Source organism: Pecten maximus, unplaced genomic scaffold (assembly GCF_902652985.1).
Source record: "Pecten maximus unplaced genomic scaffold, xPecMax1.1, whole genome shotgun sequence".
Classification (NCBI taxonomy): Eukaryota; Metazoa; Mollusca; class Bivalvia; order Pectinida; family Pectinidae; genus Pecten; species Pecten maximus.
Genome location: NW_022979158.1, coordinates 12,137 through 33,611, shown reverse-complemented (window position 1 = coordinate 33,611; position 21,475 = coordinate 12,137). Strand labels below are relative to the sequence as shown.

The window sequence follows — 21,475 nt, the reverse complement described above, 5'->3', positions numbered from 1 at the left end:
TACATCAGTGAATAACATACTGAAGGCCCATCGCATGCCATCCAGAAAAATTAAGGTAAAATGTCTTGCCCTATGACAACCATGACAGGAAAGAAAGGCACATTCTTAGCTTCCTTAGAAACACAAACCGACATTGATAGGGAGGGTTGAACTGCACATCTTTGAACTTCACCTGAGGTTACATGGCCAGCAAGCTATCACAGTCACTCAACTTGATGTAACTAGTTAATATGAATGATTTATACCATGTATAGTGTGTTTTGTGGAACATTGCTAGTTGTTTTATTTCAGGAATCCTATGCTATGCTGCATGATTTTGAGGTGACCATTCCCAAGGAGGAGACTGATAAAGTGGACTCTGTCAGATATTCCTTCCACAAGCTCATTGCCAGCTCAGTAAGTTTTGTCATCACACTTCAATGGTGTGTTATCTATGGTATATATACAGCTTCACACCGGGTCGTCTGGAAAATTCTTTTTATTTAAGATTGTAAGCAAGCAGATGAATCAAATATATTTGTAAGTTTTAAGATCACATTTACATTGAGAGTACTAGTGTCGCCACATGAAAAATTTCTGATCGGTTACTTCTTAGGAAAAATATTTGCCACTGCAATGTAAACGTAAAATTTAGTCTCTGCAGATGCTTGTTCTTTCTTTGTCTTCCAAAGACTAGGAGTGTTAATGATATACTTCCTTGAAATGTTGAAGGGTTGGTTTGTGTGATTGCATCATTATGTTTTCAGAATCAAATTCAAGATGAGCTTGTCAGTGTTCAGCCCGGCTTCAAGAGTGAGTTACTGGTGTCGGTGGAGGTATTCCATAAAGACGTTTCTGATTTCGGACTCAACTACGACACTGTAGGTATTTCATATGGTCAGCCTATCAGATTAGAGTTTCTTGACTTGTATTGATCTAGTATTATTCCTTAGAGATGTCATCATAGTGCATTTTATAATAGCAGTTTTGTTCATACCATCTAAAGTTTTGTGTAAAGTAGTATGTTTTTGATGTAACTTATCCGATTTCAGTTGAAAATAGTTCAACAATTGAAGAACTGTTGAAAATAGTTCCAAGTATACAGTAATCATTGATATCCAACCTCAAATTTTCTGTGCATTTAGATTGTTTTCCCAGTGATTTCAGTTTTCCTAACTTATGAAATATACATGTATATATTTTTGCAGGATGGTCCCATGTGTGAGGGCATCACTCCAACTGAAGCTAATGACAGACTGCAGGCTTTCCAGGTCTGTCTCATTACACACCTGATAGGTCACAAATTCTTAATATGTAAAAACATCTTGAAATGATAGTTAACTTTTAATATCAGTACTATTATATACATGAAATACCTGACATATCTTTAGTTAGAATTAAATTTATTTCAAACATTAATATCAGATAATTATGCATTGTTAGGTAATCAAATTTTTTTAACAATTTCTAGAATCTAGTACGTTAATATAGTAAGGTAATAAAAAACTTTAACAATTTCTAGAATCTAGTACCTTAACCCTCTCGTTGCCACATTACTTACCATATAGGCATATGGATAATTTGAATTAATTGAGACTAATTTGACTTCTTTGGAAAGTTTTTTTCTATTGAGGATAACTTTGTCATTTGTTGATAGATTTTGATGAAATTTTGAGTGGCAATGGTTGGTACCTTTACCCTTCAGAATATGTATTCATTATGGTCCTATGTTATCATTTATAGGTAATATGATCAGGTAAAAATGGTAATTAAGGTGAAAATTATAAAAATATTGAATAACAATGTCCCTGTGTGTGTTTTTACTGCATCAAATATAGTTTTGACACTTATTAACAACCAACAACCAACTAGAGCAAAAATTCCAAAACTTGATTCAAGTCTTACCCCAGGTAATACAGGTAAATCACACAGGTAAACTATGGAATAAAACTGCTTTTAATTTCAAGCATGAATTTGGTATTGATTAAGTTTCGGGTCCTTCTAAGGTAAAAACTCTTACACTTATTATTACAGGTAGTACTTTATTTCCAAATAACAGTCCATAAAAATTGGTAATAAACCAAATCACAGGTGCAAACGAGCACAGGTAACAACAGGTAAATATGTCAAAATATGGTTTAAAAACATATTATTAATGTTTTTTTTTAATTATTGGCGATTTAAATTAGTCTGAGAATCATTTACACACAAAGACCAATTGTTCCAAGTCCCGTATGCAGCTCAATCATGGTAGATCACGTTTTCACACAACGATATTGAAAGCACATTCCTCGTCATATATTACGGCCGCCATTTTTTATCAGGTCAATTCTATCAACTTACCTGTTCGTTTCAGTAGCATTAATGTCCAAATATTTAGCTGGAATTAACTTTTGAAAAAGAAATCTGTGTTTTTCATCCATTTGCAAGTGATAAATTGCCACTGTATATTCGGCGAAGTCCGATAAAATATTCACAAATAGGTCAACATCCCATTCAAAATTCAAAATTTTGTCAGAATGGATCGTCGTCCTCTACCGATGTTTCGTGATCGTTATCTGAAAAAATCTACGCTGGATTCATCATCAATATCATCCCGTGTCCTTTTGATGTTTCTGATAGTTTTTCTGAAGTATTTCTCATTAAATCCGTGAAAAAAATATGTTACTAAAGTGAACAAACTTATCAATTGACTTCATTAGATCCGCCATTTTATGACACTTTCGTTTTTTCTGTCAAAATTTTGCTTACGGTCGTAATTTTAACCTGATATGCATCGTATAGCCAGCAGTCATGTTGTCTGCATAAACAGGAAGTAGTGCTCTAGCGAGATCTCGCGAGACTTAAAAGTGAAAGTAAAGGGGAAGTGAGTAATCTGCAGGCAAAACACACACAGGTAACACTGGCGGTTTCGGGCGGTTTAGTCCAATACGGACACGGGCGGTTTCAGCCGCTTTAGCAGCGAAAGGGTTAATATAGTAAGGTAATAAAAAACTTTAACAATTTCTAGCATTTAGTACCTTAAGGTATTCACAAACAGGTTTAATTGAAACATAAGGATTGGATATTGCCTTGGTCAATCTCATGGGGAGAATGATAATTTATGATTTTACTGGTACAGTATATTTTGACTATTGCTCATGTGTGATATATTGATATCAAAGTAACCTTGTATTTACAGAGTCAGTTTGATGAGCTGTATGTATGGTATCTACAGTGTGTGATATATAGATATCAAAGTAACCTTGTATTTACAGAGTCAGTTTGATGAGCTGTATGTATGGTATCTACAGTGTGTGATATATAGATATCAAAGTAACCTTGTATTTACAGAGTCAGTTTGATGAGCTGTATGTATGGTATCTACAGTGTGTGATATATAGATATGAAAGTAACCTTGTATTTACAGAGTCAGTTTGATGAGCTGTACAACAAGTATGGTATCTACAGTGCTGGAGAGCAGCTGTTTGGACTGACTGTGACAGAGTACCCCAGTCTGATGAGGATCCGTAAGGAGCTTGGCCTGCTCCAGAAACTGTACGGCCTCTACAGCACTGTGATGACTGTAATCAATGGTTACTTTGACATTCTGTGGACAGAAGTGGACATTGAAAAGATCAATGGAGAACTGAGCGATCTGCAGAACAGGTAGGAAACATTGTAATATTGAAGGTATAGACTGATGCACATATTGTTTTATACAGATTGATGAATAAGTCAACAAGAGGTTTAGATTGCCTAAATAATTTCATTCTGTAATTATGATATTGTTCACAAAGATCAGTCTTGTTTGATTTCTAATAAGGAACAGATTTCATTAATATGTTTTCATTTCTTCTGCTAGGGACCGATCTGGTATGTCTGGCTTACTAAAATGTAGGGAATCTGGTTACTTTCTAATAGCAGGACCAGGTTGTTCATAGGGTGATTAGTCTAAACACAGTTAAACAAGAATTTTAAAATCCTGATTTTAAAGTAAAGGAGAAATGAGATTTTCACTAATCAAGTGATTAAGCTAACCATCCTTAGAACAACAGGGCCCAGGGAGATACATCTATTACTAGAGTCCAGGTTTTGTTTGAAATGAAAGAGATGAAAACTAAAATTTGTGTTGAGATTCATTGTGTTCAGCATTTTTAGTAGGTATAAATCCTAAGTTTCTCCATATATGATTATGAACGTTTGAAGGTTATATTATAAGCATTTGGGTCTACATACTAGATGTCGTCGACTGCCTAAAGCACTGAAGGAATGGCAGGCATTTCTGGAGCTGAAGAAAAAGATTGATGACTTCAGTGAGTCTTGTCCATTGCTAGAACTCATGTCCAATAAGGCAATGAAGGAGCGTCATTGGGACCGTATCGCCAAGTTAACTGGGCACACATTTGATTTTGACTCAGAAAATTTCACACTCAGGGACATCATGAAGGCACCCCTTCTCAAATACAAGGAAGATATTGAGGTAATGGTTTCATAGGATCCCACCATTATGGTTGATACCATGTATCACTGTCAGATAACCTACATATACAAGATATTTACTCTATATTTAATAGCTACCCAGTGTTTAAGAAAGATGCTGAATTGATCATTGAATGCATGTCATTAAAATGGAAAGATTTTAATTGATCCATAGTTCTCAGCAAAACAATATTTGGCCACAAGTCTTCCACATTACAACCAGCAAACACATACTGTGTCTTCCATAATTGTTAATTTTTGAATTTTCAATGTTTTCTCATCTTTTCTTTGAGAAATATCAACAGGAAAGTTGGTGTGAAACTCAAGTATTAGGTCTCTAATTTGTCACTTGATATATTCTGAAAGTAAACAAAATATCTTATTTTCTGTTTATTCACCAAATTCATATTTTTGACATACATAGACCATGCAACATTTGATGTTTGTTATAAACATACAAATAACATACTGAATATTTACTACAGGAAGTGTGTATATCTGCTGTATGATATAAACATACAAATAACATACTGAATATTTACAGGATGTGTGTATATCTGCTGTAAAAGAAAAGGACATAGAAGCTAAACTGGCTGTTGTTATTGCTGACTGGAACGGGCGAATACTGAGCTTCTCTAACTTCAAGGCTCGTGGGGAACTACTGCTGAAAGGTGGTGAGACTTCCGAGATCATTGCTATGCTGGAGGACAGCCTCATGGTTCTCAGCTCTCTCCTAAGTAACAGGTTAGTAAACAGAAATGTGTGGTTAAGTCCCTCAGGTAGTGAACTGGGATTCACATTTTTCGCAAGAAGAAGGTAACTTTCATGGAGAATTCAAAGTTGCACCTAATAAACATATTACTTTCATAGTTTATTTATAAATGAAGATTTAGTAAAATTTCAGTCCCAATATTTCGCTGCTGTTTTTGATAGAATTTTATTAAGATTTAGTAAAATTTCAGTCCCAATATTTCGCTGCTGTTTATGATATATCTAGTTCTTGTGATAATTACAAAATTAGATGTCAGTGCTATGCTGGAAAGGTTGAGTCCTGTAATATGATGAGACTATCATGTATTACATGAGATTTATTGAGTAACTTGAGTAATGACTTCCCTGTACAGGTACAATGCCCCTTTTAAGAAGACTATACAGGAGTGGGTGGCCAAGCTGTCCAATACTAATGACATCCTGGAAAACTGGCTCATTGTACAGAACCTTTGGGTCTACTTGGAGGCTGTGTTTGTGGGCGGAGACATTGCCAAACAGCTTCCACAGGTGTTTATTTAAAATCAAGATTGTACTTGCATGCATTTTGTAACAACCATATTATCAACTACTGTTATATTCATCACTGTATTAGCATTTTTATGGAGGCGTTTACGCCTGCCATATTACAATCACCTACGAGTTGTGACGTCACAATCTCTCACTTTCATTTTCGTTATATTTCCTTTCACAGTTCATTTTGTAGTTTCTTTCGGTACATATATGATGTAGTTGAACAATATATACATTTATGAAAACTATCAAGACTACAAATAAAGTGCTTTTACATGAAAAAAGTTATATTCAGTATAAATTTCTCTTCGGCGGAAGCCCGGAATTTGAGACCTCTGGTGGTAATTTCTGTAACTAGGGGTAATGATTCGCTTATAATTAGTTCCAAGTATGAGGCACGTCATTGTAGTCCGTCATTCAAAGTAGATGTGCACATAAATGTATTAACTATGCTGATAATGTTTTGAACATTTCAGGAATTATTTTGAATAAACAATAAGAATAATGTCTTGTAAATATCTACACTTGCATCGATTTTTGCAAATCTATATTGAAAATACTGTTTGAAGGGAGATAACTGCGAGATTCTGACGTTACCTTACAGAGGACACTTGTTTAACTACTAGAAATAAGGATGGCATAACAACCAAGCACAAACAAATTCCTGATTTTCATAATACCCTCCAGGTTTTGGCTAACAACATTTCTTTTGTTTACAACTTGGTAGTTTGTTCACGAGATTTTATGAGATTTAGTCCGATATTTAGCGATCACGTGTTCCGTCTGTTTACGTGAGCGAGCACTCTTGTCAAAATGGAAGCACGTGGACACGGGCTTCACACGAAGCATCAAAATGATGTTTGTCGCTAGAAATTAATATCTATCAACATGAATTAAAGGCAAGTTGCTTACAAAGTTTAAATCTGTTTGTTGACTCACTGAAATAAGTGTTTGTTTATTTAGGACGAAACTGTTTGCGATACGTTGTTCAAGCCTGGCCAGACCACAAAATCACAATATCTACTGCGATTATAGTCCGAATTTTCTGACGATCTTGCTATATACTATATGCAAACTTTAATCAGCTTTAAGGCGATATCAACCCCAGAACCCTTCGGATTACTGCGATAACTGCTCGAAGTCCCTGTGTTTCAAATCCATGAATCGGTAGACCTACGTGATGGCGTGATGGAATTCGATCGTTTATTTTTTAAAACTAAGAAAACTGGCACATATCTGTCGTGGTGGTCATTTGTGCTGTACCTTCCCCGACAGAGACAATATACAGAATCTGGATTTCTGTGATAAGGTTTACTGCAGTAGCTACTCGCGCTCGTAATATATATGAAAATGCTAAATTATTATTGAACCAGCTTGTCTTATTTATATATTATTCAGCTCACGATTCAACCTTTTCAAGTGTTTTCATGTAATATATATATACATTTGTATGCACCAAGCTGTGAAATGTTTGTATTACAAAATGTATACCAATTGCATTTTAACCTATTAGTACAACTTTTTGTTGTTTTCATGTAATATAACTTTTTGTTTTCATGTAAAATGATAAATACATGTATATCTATTGGCAATCGATATCAAATCCATATAATATAAGACTTTCTCAAATATCAATATTCCTCATAACTTTCAAAATAAATCTATATTTGCTTTTGAAATTTAATTAAAAATGTTTGATTTTCATGTCGCGAACATATCCCTTAAAATAATCATCAATCTCCTTATTGGTCTCCAGAAAGTGTGAAAATAAATGAAACTTGTTTGTCAATAATTCTATCTATTATGAATGTCACGCACGCATATATGTTTACGTTTCATGTATAACCATTTAGGTTTTTAGGTCATCTGACCCGAAGGATCAGGATGACCTATAGTCATCATGCTTCGTCCGTCGTCGTGCGCCGTGCGCCGTCCGCCGTGCGCCGTGCGTCGTGCGTCGTGCGTAAACTTTTCACATTTCAATCTTCTTCTCAAGTTCCACCAGTGGGATTAAGCTGAAACTTGCCTGAAATGATCCTGAGATGGTCCTGACCAAGTGTTGTTATTTTTCGGGTTGGTCCGAAATCCAAGATGGCCGCCATAGCCGCCATCTTGAAAAACACATTTTAAACTTCTTCTCAAGTTCCACCAGTGCTGTTGGGCTGAAACTTGGCAGAAATGATCCTGAGATGATCCCGACCAAATGTTGTTATTTTTCGGGTTGGTCCAAAATCCAAGATGGCCGCCATAGCCGCCATCTTGAAAAACACATTTTAAACTTCTTCTCAAGTTCCACCAGTGCTGTTGGGCTGAAACTTGGCAGAAATGATCCTGAGATGATCCCGACCAAATGTTGTTATTTTTCGGGTTGGTCCAAAATCCAAGATGGCCGCTATAGCCGCCATCTTGAAAAACACATTTTAAACTTCTTCTCCAGTTCCACCAGTGCTATTGAGCTGAAACTTGCCTGAAATGATCATGAGATGATCCTGACCAAGTGTTGTTATTTTTCGGGTCGGTCTGAAATCCAAGATGGCCGCCATAGCCGCCATCTTGAAAAATACATTTTAAACTTCTTCTCCAGTTCCACCAGTGCTATTGAGCTGAAACTTGCCTGAAATGATTCTGATATGATCCCGACCAAGTGTTGTTATTTTTCGGGTTGGTCCAAAATCCAAGATGGCCGCCATAGCCGCCATCTTGAAAAACACATTTTAAACTTCTTCTCCAGTTCCACCAGTGCTATTGAGCTGAAACTTGCCTGAAATGATCATGAGATGATCCCGACCAAGTGTTGTTATTTTTCGGGTCGGTCCGAAATCCAAGATGGCCGCCATAGCCGCCATCTTGAAAAACACATTTTAAACTTCTTCTCAAGTTCCACCAGTGCTGTTGGGCTGAAACTTGCCTGAAATGATCATGAGATGATCCCGACCAAGTGTTGTTATTTTTCGGGTCGGTCCGAAATCCAAGATGGCCGCCATAGCCGCCATCTTGAAAAACACATTTTAAACTTCTTCTCAAGTTCCACCAGTGCTGTTGGGCTGAAACTTGCCTGAAATGTTCCTGAGATGATCCCAACCAAGTGTTGTTAGGTTTTAGATTAGTCTGAAATCCAAGATGGCCGCCATATCCGCAATCTTAAAAAACACATTTTTAACTTCTTCTCCAGTTCCACTGGTGCCATTGAGCTGGAAATTGGTGAGGATGTTAAGGAAGGAGGGCCAACAAAGTGTTGTTGTTTTTTTTGGCCTCATAAAAATTTTGACATGGCAGCAATGACGGCCATTTTGTAACATGATTGCGCAATCATGGTTTTCATGAACAACACCTATTTCAAACTTCTTCTCAAATTCCACCGGTGGGATTCAGCTCTTACTTACCAGAAATTATCCTTAGATGGTCCAGACCAAGTGTTATTATTTATTGGGTCAGTCAGAAATCCAAGATGGCCACCATGGCCAACAGTACCACTATATACTTGCTACAGAGAATGCATACTACAATAATATAAGGGTTTTCATTTAGAGTCAGATGACCGTTAAGGCCCCTGGGCCTCTTGTTTCCAATGTTGACCTTTAAAACTATATATATATACAAGCAACAATCTGTGGGATGTCAAATATGGAAGGCTATAGCTGTTTCAGGATAAATTGCCAAAAATGCTTATAAGTACTGTTTCTTATCACTGATAACATATATTGGGTTTTCGACTATTATGTGTTATTGCTACTTAAGTGTGATTTTTTTCGGCTTAAGTGATAATGTATTTCTTTGTACTTATGTGCAACAGACATCGCGAGAGTTTAATTCTCGCACATATAATATTGACTCCTACAAAAAGAAGTTGAGTGATCATGAGTGGTTGACCTACGAGAGGCATTTTATCAAATCACATATTGACCATACTGATTGCTCATGATCATATTTCATCCGGCCTAGTAAACTCTTGAAAAAACATCTTAATTTATGAAAGCAGCTAACTCATTTAATGTATGTGTACAAATTAAGTATATATATATATCGTACAAAACCTCAAACTTCTAATATGGTAGATATGAAACATACATTTAGGCTGACTGCCTGATAATATAATACAATTTGTACAGAGTTTACAATCCTTTGACATTCAGCTCATAATATACACCATTATAATTTGATCTGTCGTCATGCGTCGGTCTTCTTCTTAAGACCAAGATATCGCAGAATGGTGTACAAAAGGTTCTTAAGCTGTTTTATCAAAATTGTTAATTTCATGGCCCCCTATGTGTCGCATTCTCCCTGGGGAGAGGATACATTTTACTATAGTTTATATAGGAAACTCATCACACATATTTTAGCATAATTTGTTTCATTTTCTTTGGAAATTGGTTAGCACGTGGTTAGGGCAAACTTTTCTCAATGACATATTGTCAGAGAATGTCAAGGCCAACGACTTGTTATGGGTTCGAATGTCAAAAATAAAAATCTCAAATTGATTATTTTTTTCATTTCATATGAAAGAACATAGTCCACTGAAACAGAATGTGCATATTTTATTGTCATCAGATAAAAATAAGGCAGAAAGATATGGCACTTGGAAAAGAATCATAAAGCTATTTTCTCCAGCCAAAATTAAATAATAATCCAAAATTGCAGAATAAAGGTTTCTGCTCTTTTATCTATATACACATGAAGGCTTGATGTTTGGCGCATCGATAACGTATGGCTGGCTACAAATGTGATACTTATATTTGACCTTGACCTTCATTCAAGGTCACGGGGGTCAAATGATGAAAAAAATTCAAAGTTCTTTCAAAATTATTAATTTGGGTCACATTTTAAAGAATCGGCCCTTTTAAAGGTGTGTGCAATGTATCAAGGTCAAATAATCAAAATGACGCAGATATGGCACTTTTAAAAAGAAATTCCTACCAAAATGAAAAAATGACCCAAAACTGCACATACACATAAAGGCTGGATATTTGGCAAACAGATACATGTAACATGTGTGACTGGCTACAAATATTGAGTTTATCTCTCTGACCATGACCTTCATTCACATTTTAAAGAACCGGCTCTTATGAAGGTGTGTGCGAAGTTTCAAGGGCAAATTATTAAAAATGATGCAGACATGCCCTTTAAAGAATGTTTTCTTGCCAAAATTAAAAATTATCCATAAATTGCAATTCAATTGTTGGCTCAAAAGGGGTGTCCAGCAAGATTATGGAGTTGGAATCTGAATGGTTTCACAGATAAAACAAGAGGCCCAGAGGGCATGTATCGCTCACCTGGTTTTATGAGATATGAAACAAGAATGATGCTTAAGTTAATTTGTAGCTGGTATTTCTATGTCAATATATCATAAGCATTTTATATGGGTACATGTACATTGGTTTATTGTTATTCTAAAAATGTCAATTTAGCGAAATTGACCTATTTTGGTCCCATCCTTCAGCCCCCGGGAGGTTAACCCCAACATTCTTACAATTTTGAATACCCACCCCATAACCATGCTAACATGCAATTGTAGGTTTTATACCAAATTGTGCAATTAATCCATGAAATGAAATTGACTTTGGGTACAACCCCATAGGGATTGCTACCACACCAATGTGAGTTATATCCATAACTTAGTTTCAGAGAAACCAATTGACCCCTTTTGACCCTGCCCCCCAGGGGTCAACCCCACCATTACAATTTTGAATCCCTACCCAAAATGATGCTACCAGTCAAGTATGAGCTATATCGATTGCTTAGTTTCAGAGAAGAAGTTATTTATGTCAATTAAGCCAAATTGACCAGGAGATGAACACAATCCTGATGTAAAAATAGGCCCAGGGTTCTTTCCCCACCCCAAGGGACTTATACAATCATATTGAATTGATATCAAATATGAAAGTTTTCTTCAATATTTTGCATGTAAAACGCTGTATATTTATATACAGTACCTATAGCTACTAGGCTATTATCTACATCTTGGTGGTAAATTAAAAAGCAACAAATCACAAATCACAGTTTATTGTTAATATTGACATTGGATCTATTAAAATAGATGGAATTGATATCTAATTTTAAAATAATTGTCCTTAACAAATGAGGTCTTTGTTGAAAAAAAAGTGTAATAACTTTTAAAAGCCGTCAATCTAATTTTGATATTATTCTAAGATCAAAATAGAAAGGAATAAACAATTTTGTTTACAAGATATTGAAAGACATTGCACACTTTCAACAAAAAAGTAGCAGACACTCCCTGTATTTTCAATACATATCGTGTATTGTTATAACATATCGAAATGCATATCATATTGTTTCGACATTTCTAATACCCAGGCCTATAAAATATAAGTGTGTTTTAAACACATAAATGCAAATTTTGAACTACTTAAATATAAAAGATGGTTTAAAGTATGAATGTTAATGACATGTACCTAAGTAGAAGTCGATTTGAAAAAATTTAAAATGTTTGACTTCTTAAGTAAAGGTTTGATTGAAATAAGAAATGTTTAACTACTAGTAGGTTTGAAACTTTAAGATGGTTAAAACCATTATGTATATCGGAACAGTCTAAACCATTACATTCATCAGGACTGTGAAAACCATTATGTCCGGTTGGTTTGACACACTTAAGTGGAAATGTTTAGTCATGTTGATATCAGTTTAATTTGTATTCTTGCTTTATTTCAAATATCTCCTTTTACATCTGACTAACGCCTCCTACAGTACTTTCAGTACTTTGATTTTTGTATGAACACGAACAAAACTGAAAAATATTTGGCAAGAAGGTATACTGGAAACAAATTTTGTGATGTCATTATTCCTAATACTTTCAGGAAGCCAAGCGATTCCAGAACATTGATAAGTCTTGGGTGAAGATCATGTTACGTGCCCATGAGGTCACCAATGTGGTGCAGTGCTGTGTAGGGGACGAGACCCTGGGGCAGCTATTACCTCATCTACTGGAACAGTTAGAACTCTGTCAGAAATCTCTCACTGGGCAAGTATTGACTGTCAGAAATCTCTCCCTGGGCAAGTATTGACTGTCAGAAATCTCTCGCTGGGCAAGTGTTGACTGTCAGAAATCTCTCGCTGGGCAAGTATTGACTGTCAGAAATCTCTCTGGGCAAGCGTTAACTGTCAGAAATCTCTCACTTGGCAAGTATTGACTGTCAGAAATCTCTCTGGGCAAGTGTTAACTGTCAGAAATCTCTCACTAGGCAAGTATTGACTGTCAGAAATCTCTCACTGGGCAAGTATTGACTGTCAGAAATCTCTCACTGGGCAAGCATTCACTGTCAGAAGTCTCCCACTGAGCAAGTATTGACTGTCAGAAATATCTCACTTGGCAAGTATTGACTGTCAGAAATCTCTCTGGGCAAGCGTTAACTGTCAGAAATCTCTCACTGGGCAAGTATTGACTGTCAGAAATCTCTCAACAGGCAAGTATTGACTGTCAGAAATCTCTCCCTGGGCAAGTATTGACTGTCAGAAATCTCTCAACAGGCAAGTATTGACTGTCCGAAATCTCTCCCTGGGCAAGTATTGACTGTCAGAAATCTCTCAATAGGCAAGTATTGACTGTCAGAAATCTCTCCCTGGGCTAGCGTTAACTGTCAGAAATCTCTCAATAGGCAAGTATTGACTGTCAATTGAATCAATACTGAGTATATATATTGGATGACTATTATATAGTAAGCTCTTTACAATACTGGGTATGTCTTGTCTGAAATATCCATCATGTCATCAACAGTTCAAGCAGGCATATTAATTATGATTTGTTTTTGTTTTTTGGGTGTTTTTTTTTTTTTTTTTTAAATGATAACCATTTTGTTTTTCTCGCAGGTATTTGGAGAAAAAAAGACTGGTGTTCCCAAGATTTTTCTTTATTTCTGACCCAGCCTTGCTGGAAATCCTTGGACAGGCCAGTGATTCCCACACAATCCAGGTAGGAAGAAACTTAATATGTTAAACAATGCCCACCAGTGTAACCTCTTCTGTTTACTCTGTACTTGTCTTATAATATGTCATATTGTTCTCCATGTAATTGCTAGTTTACTATGATTTAATTCAAAATACAATTCTTTGGATTGACATATAAATAACATTGATTACAAGACATATAAATGTATTTGATTATTCTTTTATCCAGGCTCATTTGCTGGGAATATTTGAAAATGTGAATGAGGTCGAGTTCCACGAAAAGGATTATGACAGAATGATGGCTGTCGTCTCCAGAGAAGGAGAAAAGATTATGGTTGGTGACAGTTAAAGGGCTTATAACTCCACAGAATTATCATACACTTTGCTTATCTGTCAGCTGTGTTGTTTCATTTATCAAAATGTTACTGATTGAATTATCTCATGACTTGAGCTTCCAATTAAATGGCATTATATATATAAATAGAAAAGACTGTTTGGTTGGCTGGAATACTTCAGCTACTGAGTGATAGGAGTAGTGTGATGGGTTTGATAATGGTAGTTGTATGCCTGTCAGAATGCAAGATCAACTAAAACATAAGGAGCTGACACAGAAGGCCACTCAGATTTTCTACATGGGAACGAAGTGCCTGACCGTGTCAATTTTCTGACAATATAATTATCTCAGAACACCAGTAACAGTAATTCAAGCATTATTGGTTGTGGTGATAATTCTACTCTGAATTAGGTACATGTTAACTCCATGGTGGCATATAACTGTTGACAGTTGGAGACGGAGATCAATGCCAAGGGTAATGTGGAGATGTGGCTTGGAGAACTACTGTATCAACAACAGAGATCACTACACGGCGTCATCAGGGACGCATTCCGCAACATCAACACACCTGAGTTCGAGCTACTGGGATTCCTTGCCAACTTTCCTGCTCAGGTTTGTTACAGATACACTAATGGAAAAGATATCTTAAGTGATCATATGTTCATATATGGTCTGATTAATTCATTGTTATCCTTAACTCATATTGTTTGGCACTAAGCTGATGCCTTTTAGTTAGTCTGCCTGTGTCAATTTCAGTTTAGTAAATTAGTAAAAATGCTTAGTTTTGTTGCCATGTGATACAGCCAGCCTTCTTTGTATAAAAATTATTATTGACTCTTTGGCATATTGGTGGATAATATGGTAATGTCATGTATAGCAGGCTGGATAAGAGGCGGTCACAAATCGGCTATGAGTTTTGATGAGTAGTCTTTATACTGTTTTGAATCACCCTCTATCTTTGCTCGGTTTAGGTTGGTTTACTAGGCATCCAGATGATATGGACTAGAGATGCCGAGATTGCGCTGCAGCATGCTCGCAGTGACAAGAAAATTATGCAAACGACCAACCAACGCTTCCTGGATATGCTCAACAAGCTGATAGAACAGACAACTCATGACCTCACTAAGGTGGAAAGAGTCAAGTACGAGACACTTGTCACAATCCACGTTCACCAGCGTGACATATTTGATGACTTGGTGAGTGGAGTGATCTAAACTTAAGAAGTTGTAATTTTGTTTATTAGCTCACCGGGAACTCGTCACATGACTCCTTTCCTGTTCAGGAGTTGAAGGACATGTGAATGAGCCCCAAAGCTTTTCTTTTAAATATCAACAGAATATTTATTTTTCGATTGATCTTTTGAAAAGTGACCATAAATAGCATCATATCAGATCAAGGAAGTTACATAATTAACACAAGATACTGTAACTTTCTATATTGCTAATTGAATCTCTCTAAATATGTATCACAAGAAAAAAAATATACAGAAAAACAAAATATTAAAAACAAATATGATTTCCATCTGATCTGTAGACAAGGATGCACATTAAGTCAGTAACAGACTTTGAGTGGTTGAAGCAGGCCAGGTTTTACTTCAAGGAGGACACAGACCAATGTATAGTCCAAATCACAGATGTAGACTTTATCTACCAGAATGAGTTCCTTGGCTGTACAGACCGACTTGTCATCACCCCACTCACTGATAGGTATTCTTATAAATTGTATAAATTGTTCCTTCAGGAAAGTTCTTTTCAGAAGTTTGTCATCTGAATTCGTATTATCTGAGGTTTGGATTTTCAACACAAATGTTAAAAAGCTTTTAGCTCACCTGGTCCTGATTTCTGATCTTAAAATCTTGTGTTGTGACATACAACATGATTTCTTATGTTGAAATCCTGTTTGAGACACGCAACCTGTCAAATTATTTATCTTGAAATCTTTTTTTGTACCATGCAACCTTACTTCTTCTCTTAAAATCTTGTTATTTTACATGCAACCTGATTTCTGATTCTAAAAGCATGCATTATGACATGCAACCCTGATTTCTGATATTGAAATCTTGCTTTGTGACATAGAACCTGATTCCATCCTCGTGGCTTGGTACTGGAGGACTGGTGTTTGTTGTATAATTGTGTATATCTACAGGTGTTACATCACACTGGCTCAGGCTTTGGGAATGTCTATGGGTGGAGCACCTGCTGGGCCTGCTGGAACAGGGAAAACAGAAACCACTAAAGACATGGGCAAGGCTCTTGGCAAATACGTTGTCGTCTTCAACTGTTCGGATCAGATGGACTTTAGAGGTCTTGGCCGAATCTACAAAGGTGATTCTATAAATAAGAACCATGAAGATGTTGTTGTCGTGAAAATATTGCCAGAATCAGGAACATTTCAAAACTGATTTTCTTAGGTGCTAAATTCAAATTTCTACAAGTTATAGTTTGAAATTGTTTTACATAGGACTTGCCCAGTCTGGATCATGGGGATGTTTTGATGAGTTCAACAGAATTGAGTTGCCTGTATTGTCTGTAGCTGCACAGCAGATCTACATAGTTCTGGTCGCCAAAAAGGAGAGAAAGAAGGAGTTCATTTTCACTGATGGAGACAATGTTGATCTGAACCCAGAATTTGGTCTCTTCATCACCATGGTAATTACACTTGTTTCCATTTGTTGTCTCATTTTCTCTGTAGAAAATGCCAATTTTCATGTTTAGGGCATTTGGCTTTTAGCACTGCTTTGTAAAATATTAAGCAAATATTGCTGCTGTAGACAGGAAATCCTGCACTGGCCATAGAATCCCATCTTGTTTCACGAGAAAATCTCGCCATGATAATATCAGAAATCCTTTTGTTTCTTATTAGAACCACTGTGACATTACCTGACTTACCAAATTTGCTATGTTAATGGATGATCTTTTTAGCAGATGTAATGGTTGGACATTAAGGATTAAAATGGTCAATGTTTCTCTGATGCTTAGATACCACTGCCAGATGTTGAAGTTTGGAGAAGAAACACCTTATTTCTATGATATTACATGCTATAAACAGGCATTGGGAAATTACATGTATACAACCAATGTCTAAAACTGAATTTGTTCCAGACATCTGTGTACAGATAGTCTGTAATTGAGACAGAAGACAATAGGGCTGACATACACAAATTTACATTCTATCACAGAACCCTGGGTATGCCGGTCGTCAGGAGCTGCCTGAGAATCTGAAGGTCCAGTTCAGGACAGTAGCTATGATGGTTCCTGACCGTCAGATCATCATGAGGGTCAAGTTGGCCAGTTGTGGTTTCCAGGAAAATATCATCCTGGCCCAGAAATTCTACACCCTGTACAAGTTGTGTGAGGAGCAGCTTTCCAAACAGGTATGGCATATATATTCTTCTCTTGAGAAGTAGCATAAACATCAAGTGTACAAACTGTTTATATTGAGAAAACAGTTTGATCCATGTACACTGAATGTATATCCAGCTGGAAACTTAAAGATGAAAATTGCTAGCTGTTTTGGTAACAAATTCTGAATAGATAATTGATGTAGTCAGTAAACAAACACATTTTATGTAACACATTATTTACATAATAGGTATATTGTCATAGTGTTTTATTCAAGCATATTTTATTTACAAATATGCCAATGAATCAGACACTATTGAAAAATCTTATAAGCTGTCTTCTCACAGATGTTTGAAATGCTGCAAATTTTCCCTTCCATTTAATTTTGAACCTTTATCATTTCTGTCTTGACAGGTGCATTATGATTTTGGTTTGAGGAACATCCTGTCTGTGTTGAGAACACTCGGAGCCAATAAGAGAGCTCGTCCCAATGACACTGAGAGCACTATCGTGATGAGAGTGTTGAGAGACATGAATCTCTCCAAACTGGTAATCCACTTTCTAGCTCATTAGTAAGTCTTATGAGATAAAATCAGTTCTGTAAACAGTGTTCAGTATTTCAGGGTGTTAGTAAACACTAGTAGGCTGTATGGTATCATTTCTTGTTCTTCTGCATCTGGTGTGTTATTAGCTCATCTGCCTGAAAGGCAAGTGAGCTTATGCCGTGGTGCGGCGTCCGTCATCTGGCCGGCCGGCGTAAACTTTTAATTAAAACAACTTCTTCTCAATAACCAAGAGGCCTAGGGACTTGATATTGGACCTGTAGCATGCTGGAGTGAAGGGCTACCAAGTTTGTTCAAATAAATGACCTTGACCCCCATTCAAGGTCACACGGGTGGAATAGCCTATAATCTTCAAATGGCTTCTTCTCGATAACCAAGAGGTGTAGGGACTTTATATTAGGCCTGTAGCATGTTGGGGTGAAGGGCTATGAAGTTTGTTCAAATAAATGACCTTGACCTACATTCATGGTCACAGGGGTGAAATCGGCTTAAATGTGTAGACAATAATTTTGCTATAGCCAAGAGTCTCTGAAATATGAGATTAGGCAAATATTATGCTGGAATGAAGGACTAGAGCATTTATTAATATGAATAAACCCAGCATACACTGATATTTGAATAAAGATATAGCATAGTATGTGTAGAAATGACCTCAATCAAATTAAAAGTTGCGGTAGAGCCAGGTGAGTGATACAGGCCCATTGGGCCTCTTGTATGTATTTTTAACGTCAGGGTGCCTTTGGCACCTGCCGTTATAGGCGTGGTGGGGAAATGTGGTTACTGATAGATCTGTTCCGGCTAACTATTCCTCTTTTCTGTCATACAAATGATATACATCCGCAGCCTAATATAGTTCCTATTTTGATAGCAATTATTGACACAATTTAAGTGATGTAAACCGTGTTTACTGCAATTATTTAAAATGAAATGTTAATGTTTGGTGTTCTAGACTATTTTAGAGTATAATTATTAACCTTTTTCCTCGTCAGTATATCCAATTTTGTTTGCGTAGGATTACGTAGTTCTGTCTCGATACTGCCTTGAAAACGAAAGTAGAAAAAATCAGTTTGATCGTCGTGGAAATTTACATGCATTCACAGAGAAAATATTCACATCTGTTCATCCTGAGTTCATATGCAGGAACATTTGATAGCTTAAAACCAATCCTATTTACGTAGTCAAATGCACCCGAGCATTCCACGAGATAACTTCAGCTGTCACGTGACTCTTCATGATCACTAGTCAGCCAAAATGGCAGTTATGTCTACTGTAACTAAACCAACGACCGTTCGCAGTTTCATATTCATTTATAAGTCGCTAGAATACGCAAGAAATATGACCAGGAATTGAGGGCACGTTGTAACAAACTACATTGCCGTTTTTCGTGAGGATTTTATTAAATAAGATTATTATTTGTTGTTTGAAAAGAATCTAATGATTATGATCCGTGACTGATGTACTGGCGGTGTGAATACTAGATATGTCTCGTCTGACAACCCGACCGCAATTTTCTATCAGAGTTAAAATGTGTTACTTAAGGGGTCATAAAATAGATGTTTGATAGGCCTTATTAATAACTTATAGTATAAATAAAATTAAAAAAAACTTCGGCTGTGTACATCTTGGATTTTATCTTTAGTTGTAGTTACAACATGTTCTGTTAATAGACCGATTTGTCGCTCAGTTGATTCTTTTTTCAAAGTTTACAAGCAGCTTTACTGATTCAGGAGTATATCAATAATATTTCACATGCATTAAAGAAATGGGGAAAGAACTATACTCGGCTATTGTAAAGTTGTAAGCTGATATATATATATATATGTTATACATGATTTCTTGAATACATATAGAATAGAAATACCAGGGCCAGATGAAGACATTTCATCTGATACAAATGTAACTGTCTGACTATAAAATCCAATTTTAAATTTCTTATAATATGACCTCAGACCCTGACGTTTCTCAGGGCCTTTGGCCCTTTGATGTAAATTAGATGAGCGTTGTGTTGATGTGTTCCCACTGGTGTTAATTAACAGGTCGATGAAGATGAGCCGCTGTTCATGAGTCTGATTGCTGACTTGTTCCCGGGAATCACCCTCGACAGTGCCACATACGCCGAACTACAGGTTGCTATTGGCAACCAGGTGGATAACGCTGGTCTCATCAACCATCCTCCCTGGAATCTGAAACTTGTCCAGGTAAACACAGTAGAAATATGTTATTGTAGAATCTTATGATTGCTGATACTGTTGTATAGTGGCAGTGCATCATTAAAAGATATCTGGCATCAGTTCAGTGCAGATATCATTCCAAAAGTTCATTTGTTAACAGGTTTTACTAAACCAAACACTACAAAAGTAAGTAATACTATATTAATGACTTGTGCTTGAGTTTGCATGACATAAAGCAATTGTCACTTAAGTATAGATACAAATTTTCTAACTCTGACACTAATTTATACATCCGTGTCGGTAAATTAATACATCTTTTGAGTCCTGGGATTCAAACTAGTGATATCACACATTTGAAAAGTTATGGCATTTATGAATATTCTTGTAGGTACATTTGTGGCCTTTGATCTGTTTGGAATTTAGTAATTTAAATCATTGTATGTTAACTTTCTTCTAAATACAGAATTCCTTTGACTTGTACATGCATGACTCAGGATTATGCAGATCACAGTGAAAGTTTCCTGTAGAAAGTTTGACTTTTATGTTGACAGTTGTTTGAAACCCAACGTGTCCGTCATGGTATGATGACACTGGGACCAAGTGGTGCAGGCAAGACGTGCTGTATCTACGCGCTGATGAAGAGTATGGCGGACTGTGGTACGCCTCACAGGGAGATGAGGATGAACCCCAAGGCCATCACAGCTCCCCAGATGTTTGGACGTTTGGACGTGGCTACCAATGATTGGACAGATGGTATCTTCTCCACACTCTGGAGAAGAACACTCAAGGCAAAGAAAGGTTGGTATACCTCATGTCTAACGAAACTAACTCACCTACTGGCAAATTGTGTTCAAAATATAGTTTACTTATTAAACAAACATCAGATCACTCTCAAACAAAAACAAATTCAGCCGTTTTCTAAAATTGTCCTGTTTTTTTCAACAATACAACTGTCAGATGACTTTTGTTGTGAAATTAATGTAATATCTTGAAGAAGGCATTGAACGATCTAGAACTTGCCGTTTACACTGTACCTAATATGATATTCAGGCGAGAATGTTTGGCTGGTTCTCGACGGCCCTGTGGACGCCATCTGGATTGAGAACTTGAATTCTGTATTGGATGATAACAAGACATTGACCCTAGCTAACGGAGATCGTATACCAATGTCCCCAGCTTGTAAGATTGTATTTGAGGTGCACAACATTGACAATGCGTCTCCCGCCACTGTCTCCAGAAACGGCATGGTGTACATGAGCTCCTCTGCTCTTGACTGGAGACCTATTCTCCAGGTAATTAAAGGGTTATATCATCTCTCTTTGATCATGGATATCAATGTTAAAAAATAACAAAATAATCTATGGATAATGGGGAAAGATAAAATAAAAAGTGCCCTCAAACCCTTTTATGCATTTAGTTGAGTGTATAACTTTGACATTGGACGGG

General features: G+C 36.5%; 1 protein-coding gene across 1 annotated transcript in view; it reads left to right on the top strand.

The window, feature by feature from the left end:
- LOC117318268 (dynein heavy chain 8, axonemal-like) overlaps positions 1-21,475 on the top strand; it is a gene marked incomplete at its 3' end in the record, with an annotated part of 55,060 nt that overhangs the window by 25,609 nt on the left and 7,976 nt on the right. Inside the window, exons 27-46 of the mRNA XM_033873273.1 lie at positions 292-396; positions 747-860; positions 1,188-1,250; positions 3,389-3,627; positions 4,201-4,441; positions 4,985-5,184; positions 5,565-5,718; positions 12,534-12,697; positions 13,543-13,645; positions 13,850-13,954; positions 14,405-14,566; positions 14,926-15,150; positions 15,488-15,660; positions 16,100-16,278; positions 16,415-16,602; positions 17,133-17,327; positions 17,710-17,844; positions 19,895-20,056; positions 20,581-20,827; positions 21,080-21,321. Of these exons, the coding sequence (XP_033729164.1) occupies positions 292-396; positions 747-860; positions 1,188-1,250; positions 3,389-3,627; positions 4,201-4,441; positions 4,985-5,184; positions 5,565-5,718; positions 12,534-12,697; positions 13,543-13,645; positions 13,850-13,954; positions 14,405-14,566; positions 14,926-15,150; positions 15,488-15,660; positions 16,100-16,278; positions 16,415-16,602; positions 17,133-17,327; positions 17,710-17,844; positions 19,895-20,056; positions 20,581-20,827; positions 21,080-21,321 (3,396 nt within the window). The remainder of the gene's footprint in view (positions 1-291; positions 397-746; positions 861-1,187; positions 1,251-3,388; positions 3,628-4,200; positions 4,442-4,984; positions 5,185-5,564; positions 5,719-12,533; positions 12,698-13,542; positions 13,646-13,849; positions 13,955-14,404; positions 14,567-14,925; positions 15,151-15,487; positions 15,661-16,099; positions 16,279-16,414; positions 16,603-17,132; positions 17,328-17,709; positions 17,845-19,894; positions 20,057-20,580; positions 20,828-21,079; positions 21,322-21,475) is intronic.